The sequence below is a fragment of the Bemisia tabaci genome, chromosome 9 (genome assembly GCF_918797505.1).
Source record: "Bemisia tabaci chromosome 9, PGI_BMITA_v3".
Classification (NCBI taxonomy): domain Eukaryota; kingdom Metazoa; phylum Arthropoda; class Insecta; order Hemiptera; family Aleyrodidae; genus Bemisia; species Bemisia tabaci.
The window spans coordinates 16,130,884-16,140,988 of record NC_092801.1 but is presented as its reverse complement, the minus strand read 5'-3'; the positions used below and the strand labels follow the sequence as shown (position 1 = coordinate 16,140,988).

The 10,105-nt window shown below is 39.3% G+C and overlaps 1 protein-coding gene across 3 annotated transcripts; it reads left to right on the top strand.

Moving 5' to 3' along the window:
• Positions 1-12: 12 nt before the first annotated feature.
• LOC109037016 (uncharacterized) lies at positions 13-5,523 on the top strand. 3 transcript variants are annotated; one of them, XM_019051488.2, is made up of 4 exons: positions 13-113; positions 1,034-1,194; positions 1,382-1,494; positions 2,524-5,523. In XM_019051488.2, the coding sequence occupies exon 4, from the start codon at positions 2,532-2,534 to the stop codon at positions 4,512-4,514; it is 1,983 nt and encodes a 660-aa protein (XP_018907033.2). In that variant the 5' UTR covers positions 13-113; positions 1,034-1,194; positions 1,382-1,494; positions 2,524-2,531; the 3' UTR covers positions 4,515-5,523. The 3 variants fall into 3 exon arrangements, with proteins under 3 accessions (XP_018907033.2, XP_018907035.2, XP_018907034.2); XM_019051490.2 differs by having other exon boundaries at positions 1,034-1,197; XM_019051489.2 differs by lacking the exon at positions 1,034-1,194 and having other exon boundaries at positions 14-113.
• Positions 5,524-10,105: the final 4,582 nt, after the last annotated feature.

Here is a 10,105-nt window from a genome sequence, read left to right as displayed (position 1 = left end):
AAAAATTTTCTGTGCGTGTGCCCGAGGAGCCATGCTTGAAAGAGTCTCTTTCTGTCAAGTTCGTGGATGATTTTATGGTGACATTCCAACCCTTAAAGGACATCCATTATTATGTAAGTTCCTTATTTTAAGATTGAAATCCATAATGCAGTTCACAACTATGCCACTGTTATATTTTTAGTAGCAGTGATCATATTGAGTTCAATAGAGTCTCAATGTACTGGTTACTGTTGCGCCAATGAAGTCTTCTTTTGAGGCCGCTTCGTCCAGTAAGTACTCCTGAAATTAGTGTGCGGCGACTGGCAATGCCATATAGGTTCTATACAGAAAAAAAAGGAGGTGTTTGCATCTTGAGGATTGTTTACCCGTTGTTGTTACGTAGGTCAGTACAGGCCTGTAGTACAGTACCGGTGCTCTAGCAAATTCCAGGATTCGAAGTCTGAGAAATGAACCATAAAGTCCGATTTTGTTACTTAAATCAACTCATGATACGATTTCAAACACCCTCAGTAGGATGAGTTTTTCCCATTAACCACACCATTTCCAAGAAAATTGATGATAAAAATTGTCCGTACACACCTACGTCATCTAAAAGAATCCAAGATGCCCGAAATGAAAACACCTCCTTTTTTTCTAATCAATGAATTCTCGAGAACAATCTGTTGCTTTTCAAGCTATCGGAGCTTGTTCACCGTGGGCCCATTATCAAAAGTGGTTAACATGACACTCATGAAATGTGGCACGTGTGTCTGAACTTTTGGAGCAGTACTGATTTACAGCTAATCAGAGATTACCTTTACCTTTTACTTTTTCTGTTTGGTGTTATTCGATGCTGATCAAGTAGGCTCCGTATCATGGTTCTCTTACTTAGATTATCTACAATTATCTATCACAATTCGGGATGAACGATCATAGAATCAGAATGCAATTATTTGAAACTTTTACTTAGATTGCGATTATTTGAGAAATCGAATCTTTCGATTTTGATTACTTTTCAATTCTGTCATTCAAACTTTTGGTAAAATATTTCCAGACTATGGATTTCTTTCGAGTCATACTGGAGTAGAGAAGCTATAGGAAAAATTCCGCTTACAAAACTCCGCTGCCAGGGACAAAACAGGAGAACTTGACCAGAGCTCCAGAGCTAATTCATTACCAAACCTCAATTTTGAACTATTGGAGGGAACGTAACAGGTAGTTGTAATTTTGCCATACCTTCAAGTATTAATCAAAATGTACGATTAACTTCACCAATAATGGAGTGTGACTCCAATATCTTTGTACAGATTATTTGATCAATGAAATATTTGTCCATCCCCAGTCACAACTTGTAATAATGTCACAACTTTCTGAATGCTAAAAAATCTGATTTTTCTTTCAGGCCTGTTACCTATATCTCCGTTTTCGCATCATACTATTGGTGAATATTGTTCGATGAATCGTCTTGTAGGTTTTCTGTCAAGGCATCATTCAAACGGTGGAACTGAATAATTCGTACGTATTTGTTTACATCTCATGGAATTTTCAACATTCGCAGCAAGTTAGCAGCATTGTTTTCTCTCCATTTAAACATAGGGAAATTGGACTGCTTTAAGCAGAAAGAAACCAAGCCACATCAGCTATTTCCAAATTTAATCAGACAGTTTAATTTTTTACATGAAAAAGTTTTTTGTACAATTTTAAGTGAATTTTATGCATAATACGATGCAAATTCCTTAAAATTTACAAACAAATCAGCACTAACATTCTCTTGTAACTAATTAAATTGCCCAGTTAAATTTGGCAATAGCTGATGTAGCTCGGTTCCTTCCTGTTAAATGCAGTCCAATTAATCAATTTCTAGTGGAGCCAGGTGCTCCGCCAAGAATGGATTATTCATTTCAGATGTGAATGAAGAGGTAGCAATGTAGCCAATTTGCAATGTTCCCATGTATTTATCTAGGAGGTCTGAGGGGCTTTCCCCAGGAAAATTTAAAAAATGTATAATCCTCACAGTTGCACTTTCACTTATTTTTCGTCAAATCTCACCTGCCCAGTATTATACTTTCGAAAAAAAGTAACAATTTTTCTGAAAAATTTCTCCTTTGCCTCCTTTTCCTCAAATTTGCTGCTATAAAGTAACCGCCTAGGTTCCTCAAATCCAGACTCAGGTTAATCCAGGCATTTTAGATGTTTTTTAGGTGTTTCAGTTTTTTTTTTTTTTTTTTTTTTTTGAATACGCTATCTGAATTTTCTCATACCAAAAAGTCACTAGAGAAGGCTCAGAATTCAACAATGTACTAGTAAATTTAAAAATTAACCTGCTAAAGAAACCAAACGCAAAGAAGTTGTTTAATTTGCTGAGAGGAAGAATGTTGAGAGTGCAACTCAATATGTAGAAAAGCTGTCATATCCAAATTCTTATCTGCCATACCAGCAGATGATCTAATCTTGAATTTCTTTCATATCCCATTTTCCAATATGTGCAATTGTTTTATTCTCCAAATCATATGCTCATTTATTTTGAAATTGATTTCAATCCAGGATTCTGAATGGATCAACCAGAAGCAAAACACACGTCCATAGCACAACTCATCACTCCAAAAGACGAAATTTCAGGGGCTGTGTCGAGTATGAAATGTATGGAGTATTCGCTGGACACCAAACCCGAGGTTAGTCACACGGTATTCATAAATTGTGAAATAACAGAATCGGACCCAGAATCAGGATTCGACAAGGAATTCACCATTCTTGCATCCCACCCTGTGAAAATTGAGAAAGATCCTTTGTGTCAAGGATCTCCTTCACCAGATCAACCAGAGATTTGCTCCTACTCGTTCGATGCTCCAGCCGGTTTTGCCACAGAACTTAAATCCAAGGTAGACAATGAGGAGGAAAACTTGACCAATCAGTTACACACTAATTTTGAAATCAAGGATGAAATCTCTCCGCAACCAGATGAATCAGAAGCCACATTTACACAAATGAATGAGGAGATCCTAACAAAAAATTATATTCATGCAGCACCTTCTCATGTTCCATTGGTTCCTTTTGTGAGACTGAAAAATATTGATGATGTTCCTCTTTACCAATCTCAAGTAAACCTTGACGTGGAAGCAGAATCCAAAGAAAATGAATTCAATAGTGTTGGATCAAGCATGTCACCAAACAGAGGTATAATTACCGTAAGGAATGAAAATAATTTCTGTCATAAATCATACAAGTGCAGCTTTTGCTCCGCATGTTATTCATCTGATTGTGATTTAAAGCAACATATACAACAACACTTTCTTAAGAAACCGTTCAGGTGCAGTGATTGCTCTGCTTCATTTTCCCTTAAAAGCTTATTGCAACTTCATATGCTAACGCACACGGGTAAGACGCCATTCAGTTGCAGCCATTGCACTGCTACTTTTACCTATAATTGCGAACTAAAAATACACTTACGAAAACACACTGGTGAGAAACCATTCAGTTGCAGTCATTGCCCTATGTCTTTTACTCAGAAATGTACTTTGAATAAGCATTTGCTAATTCATACGGGTGAGAAACCTTTCAAGTGCAGTCATTGCGCTGATTCATTTGCCCGTAAACGTCTTTTAAAAGCTCATTCGCTCAAGAATCACAATGGTGAAAAACCATTTGGTTGCAATCTTTGCTCTGCTACTTTTCTCTATGAATACGAATTGAAAAAACATTTCCGGAAACATACCGGTGAGAAACCATTCAATTGTTGCCATTGCCCTGAGTCTTTTACTGAAAAAAGGAGTTTAAAAAAGCATTTGCTAATTCATACTGGTGAGAAACCTTTCAAATGTAGTCATTGCGCTGATTCATTTGCCAGTAAATATCTTTTAAGAACTCATTTGCTGAATCACACCGGTGAGAAACCATTCAGTTGCAGTCTCTGCTCTTCCACTTTCTTTGAAAAATCCCATCTGAAAACACACATGCGGTCTCATTCTGGTGAGAGACCATTCAGATGCAGTCATTGCCCAGCATCCTTTGTTCTATCGGGTGCTTTAAAAGTCCATCTGCGAATTCACACTGGTGAGAAACCATTCAGTTGCAGTCATTGTTCTGCCTGTTTTTCCCACAAATCCGTACTGGTTAATCATTTGCGAAGACACACCGGTGAGAAACCATTCATTTGTAGCAAGTGCCCTCGCACTTTTAACCAAAGAACCATTTTAAGGGTTCATATGCGGTCGCACACCGGTGAGAAACCATACAAATGTAGTCATTGTCCCGCCTCATATTCTGTAAAAGCCAATGTATCACTTCACATGCGAATACACACCGGTGAGAATGGGCCGTTCAGGTGCGATCATTGTTCTGCATCTTTTTCACAGAAGAGACATTTAAGCCGACATTTGCACTTACATGCTGGCGGGAAATCATTCAGCTGCGGTCATTGCTCAGCCACCTTCACCAAAAAAACCAAATTAAGGAAGCATATCCTGAAGCACTCCATACAAAATCATTCTGATGCAATCTTTGTTCTTCCTTTTCTTCAAAGAAGAACAAATCATTGAAGTACTTGCAAAAGCACTCTGGTTAGAAACCGTCCATTTGGCCAGTAATTTTGCCCAAATGAGGATCCTAACAAAGTATACAGGGTGATCCAAAAGTCCTACACCATGCTGTAATATTCAACAGGTTTCAATATAAAGAGAGTTCGAATTGAAAAGATTCCATGTGGAGAAATTTCGAATTAGAGAGGTTCGAATATAGAGGAGCAAATGGACGGATTTACGCCAAAAGGAACCAAAAATATCAGTTTGTTTCTTTACGGAAGTAAAAATTACACTAAGTTATTAATTATTAATTATTTATATTTAATTTTAAAATTATTAATTATTATCAATTAGGTACTCTAGTCACACAAGAGTAACCTAAAATAGTAGAGTTGTATTTTTGGAAGTAGTCAGTAATTTTTGATTGACTGAGATTACTCCACCTTGCGCTGTCAACATTGTTCTCCAAAGTTACCAGTGCATCGAAAAAATTATCATCGAGATCCAGCCGTTCACCATTACCGTTGTTTACTCGACCATTACCAATGGGCATTTTGTCCTTGTTTTTCAACATTGTGGACAGGGTGGAAGGCGGAATATCGCCTTGGATAGATTCGTTGCAACCCTTTTTTAACACATTTAACGCTGTTAAGTCACTAAATTCCTGGATCAAGTCCGTCGAGGACTCGCCTTTTTCTAACACTAGAAGATCATTAAGGCTGCAATTGCTGCAAATGAGGTCTTCGATTTTTGAAGCAAAGGTGTGGACGGAAGATGACCCTTGGCTCAACGCCGCGAGTTCGTTCTGTACGGCTGCGATGGTGGTTTTGGGGTTGAACCTGGTTTTAAGATGTTTCTCAAAATCATCGAAGGTACCAATGTTGGTAGATATGGCTAATTTTGCCTTTCCCTTGAGCTTCACCTTTGATAAATATTGTAGAAAAAGATGTTTGGAATCAGATTTCAACATACTCCGATACAAGCGCGCACAGTCCAAGAAATCTTTTAATTGTTCTGCGTTTCCAGTGAAGTCCGCCACTGTGGCCTCGGCGGCCCTTAAATCGAAGTCGAGACACATCGTAGATTGTTTCGAACCAGAAGTTGAAGTAGAAACCCGCGCGTTTGCCAAAAAGGCCTCAGCCTTTGTGTATAAATTAGTAACTTCGCCCGTTTTTAGTTCCTCTGGAATGTTCAACCATAAATTTTCAAGCGCGATCACCTTCTGGGGAGCTTCGAGTGCTCAGCGGTCTTTCGGGTTTTAAACAATTTCGCAAATTTGTGAAGTCTTCCAGAGACATAGCACGAAAAATAAATCACAAATTAAAAGGATTACACTCAGGGAAACGCAAAACGCACAATAAGAAGCATGAAAAGTGTGAGTAAACGGACGGGAAATATACCGATTATCGCACATTTAATAACAACAGTGTCTACCATTATAAACTTAATCACAAAAGTCCCAGCGAGGAGAGTAGGTGCGCCCATTGGCGTGGGGCGGCACGCGAACCGTTGGGTACGAGGGGCGTCGTCGCACGGGCCCTCCCCATGTAGCAACTCCAGATCCAGATCGGAGAACCATGAAGTCTGCTTGTTGCGTCCTATAACTCCACCCAAAACCTCAGGATCCCTGTAGGATACAGAATTTAAAAACTGAAGGAAGGCGTTTTGAACATCGCTGAGGGATTTTATTATATGGAAGTCGTTGAAAGCAGATTCACGAGCTAGGTAGATGAGAGCATTTCGTAAAGATTTTAGCTCAGGGATTCGTTGGGGGACGTGACGCTTTCTTCGTGTCATCGATATCATGCCGGAATGGGAATCAAGTAAATAAACCGTTACGTTGTCAGGGATGTCGGGTATGAGCTGGTGTACTTCCAGATGAACGTTGCGCACTGACCCGGCGTCTTTACCTTCATTCAGCAGGATGATCGTATTGGCCAGGTCTGGGAAGTCGGGATCTTCGGGCAACTGACATAGTGGAGCCGTGTCAAATTTTTTGTAACACCTAACATTTATGTTATATCGCTTGATCTCAAATTTGGGTTCTGGAAAAAACGCAAGAGTAGACGCACTGTCGAGTGGGATGTGAAATTCACGAGCTGTGCCATTAATGATGTAGGTATTGTCGTTTCCAATTATTATCTTGGCTTGAACGGAATTATCGGTCGAGAAGAGATGCACAGGGTACCGATCGCTCCCGATAGAGCACGCGAAGTCCTGAATGCATGTATCGCCGAAGCAACTCACGTGGCAACCCTTGTCCTCTTTCAGTTGCCGAATTCCACTGTTAACGAATACTGTGGAAACATTTAGATTTATTGGTAATTTATTTTCCATGTATAACGATATATTGGCAATATATCGGTAATATATTGCCAATAATCAATCCATTCGGGAAACAAATGTTGATCAATATAATAGCAGTAAAATCACTGATAATATTGCAATAAAATTGTAATAAAGTGCCTAAAAATTGGTAATAAAACACCAATTTGAAAACTTTCCCATGCTCCTCATTGGAAAGAAAACACACATTTTTTTTTTCATTTTTTTCATCCCATCATTTTTCTTTCTTAATGGGTCTATTAGATAATGGTATATCTTAATAAATGGTAATTAAATTTTTCTTCTCCTTTTTCCAATAAATTTTTCTTTTAAAATTGCTTTTCTTTAATCATTCACTTCTAATGGGTTGATATCTGATTAGTACTTCATATTGTGGGCATTACAGACCTGAAAAGCACTTTAGGATGATTCACAATTTGAACCAGAAAGTGAGCAGAGATTGGAACAGAATGCAATTCTCTACCATAGTCCTTTTTGTGTTCGAATTACTCAGGTAGAAACGTTCACAAAGAATCACATTGGCTTGTTTCCTTTCAGAAATATGAAATTGGCGTAAAAATTTAGAAACACCGCAACTGATGTGCATGATTTTGGAGTTTTGCCACTAATATATTCTTGGAAATTGATTTTCTTTTGCTAAACATGACATTGTGTGCCTCGAAGGAACCCAGAGACCTTATATCTCAAGATTCCTCCCCAACGATTATGTGCATGTTTTGAAAACAGATTATTCCAAAGAAGGCTCTTACCATATTCTTCTTCAATAATTTCAATGGGAACCATTTCCCACTCCACACTGCCGAATGACAGTTTTTTGTTCCTTTTAGGATCCTCTGCATTTTTGGCCAATTTGGTCACAAGGGCCCAAGTCCCTTCAGGGTATTCTGCCTTGCTAAATTCTCTGTCGATCCATAGATTCGGTCACAGGCCGGTAGGAGAGCGGCTTCGCGACCTGCGGGAGGGCCTTGAGGTCAAACGGGTGCGGGGCTGGTGCATTTCTGCCGGACGTCTCGAGTGGAGTTCCCTCCGCGAGGTTTGCCGCTGTTGCCAGGCGGATCCCTGCACTGGCGGCCACCAAAAGGGTCTACAAGTAACAATCCCTGACCAGGACTCGTCGGGGCGGCGCCTCCATAGGCGACAAGTGCACGGTGGGAACCGGGGAAACATGGCAGGGGCTATCAGGTCTCGGCCGTGGTGGAGTGGGTGGAGGACCACCTTCGATGGAGAAAAAAGATGGTTCCTGTATCCCGACATCATTGATGATAGTGTAAATTGCGCGGCACGCGCAGTTTGCAGTGATCAACACTCAACAGCGGCACTGATGTGCCTCTGGTTGTTCTCACCAGTAGTGCCCGAGCGATGTTCCAGAGCTTTTATGACCTTCGCCATAGCTTGCATTCGATGTTCACGACTCATATAGTCAGGATGTTTATCATTGTACAGGCAGAGGTGATTTTCTTATTCTTTGATTAAGTCATGTTTGCTCATTGGTCCAAATTCTTGCTTTAGGAGGATTCTTAGCCGCTTTAATACGTGCTGATTTCTTCACGGCCATTGGCTGATGTCTTGCTTCGGGTGATTGAAGGGCGCATACTTTAGCTTTGTTGATTACATTGTTGAACCACATTAAAGCAGTTACCGCTATCACTGACTTCAGAGCTACTTTGATCCTGTCGCCTTTGTCCCCGGTTGCCTCGATACCAGCTCCGATTTCCTCTGCACTGTCTTCGTTGACCTCCACGAAAATGACCTCTTTGACCTTGATGATGGCTTCTGTTCCCCCGGGAATGGCCTTTTCTTGGAGCATGACCACCACGACCTCGATTGACACCATGGTTACAGCTTTGCTGGTAATGTCCGTAGTTACCACAATTATGACAAGTTACATGTTGCACCTCTTGAACACACTCGGATTGATAATGGCCTCGCTTTCCGCAGGAATAACAGGTCATAGTCTTATGCGAAGCTACTCCAGTCACAAAAACACTTCCGCTCTCACCAGATTGATTATTATTGGCATCATCCCTATACTGTTCTACTTTTGTCTTCAACTTCAGCTTACTTTTCAAGTAATCTACCGTTCGTTCAGCTTTCGGTGAAACGTCCATCATGTCACCAATATGACTCAAGGATGGTGGCAAAGCCTTCAGCATATAATTCAACTTTTCGTCCTCAGACACAGTTGCTCCAGCATTCTTCAACTCGTTTTTGCCCTTTTCAAATTCATCAAAAAACTTCGTAGGGTCAGTCTTCTCTTTCAATTTCAAATTTTCTAATTTAGAACGACAGACGATCTGGAGCGCAGTTGACTCCTTCAGATAGGGTAGACTGGGGTTAAGTGGGCACCATTTTGTTTGAAAAATCATAAAAAAAATTGGTGATAGATAGAGTTAATCTTTAAAGTACAATGTCTTCAGTATAATGTCAGGTATCTGCAAAAAATAGTATGTTTCATTTTTTAAATTTCTTCATGGTCAAAATTTAGATTTTGTAAAAAAAGGGAAAGTGCTCAGTTAACCCCGCGGGGTGGGTTAACTGGGCACTGGGGGTGGGTTAACTGGACACTAAGATGAAAAAGCATAATTTTGAAAGAGGAAACTTTTATTGAGTCAAATTAACAAAAGGAAAAGTCTTAAAAATTAAAGTAATACATCCTAGGATGGTTCTTTGTCTGCCTTAGTACTCATATTAAATAAATTTTGACTAAAAAAACACGAAAAACTTATTTCAATGACTTATTTAAATGCTTTAGGCATAAAAATTCTAACAGAAAACGAAGACGCAAGGACGGTAACAATTATTTACCTATTAGAACATATTTTGGTAATTATAGAACCATAGAAAGGAACAAAAATTGAACTAGGTAACCGCCAAAAAAAAATATAGAACATTAGGTAACGTTCTTGACGAATCAAATTAATGACTTAAAACTATGTTTACCTTGCTCGGAGGTATCATTTAGGAAACATGGGTAACTCATTTAAAAATATCCACCTACCTAGGAATCTACTAACAGAATTGAGATCATTAGTGAAAATAATCAGTCAAAAATTTAAATAACTATATAAAATATGAGAAATTAAGTACGGAAAGTTTTTGTCTGAAGGCACAAATCAAAAAATAGGGCTGAAGTCATCAAAATCAAAAGTGAAAGCCACCATTCCCTTAAATCTGCCAGCCTTGAATTTAATGGGATCAGGCAAGTTAACAACGCAATCTACTTCTTTGACAAACCCTGTTTCCTCAGTTGACTGGAACTTAAA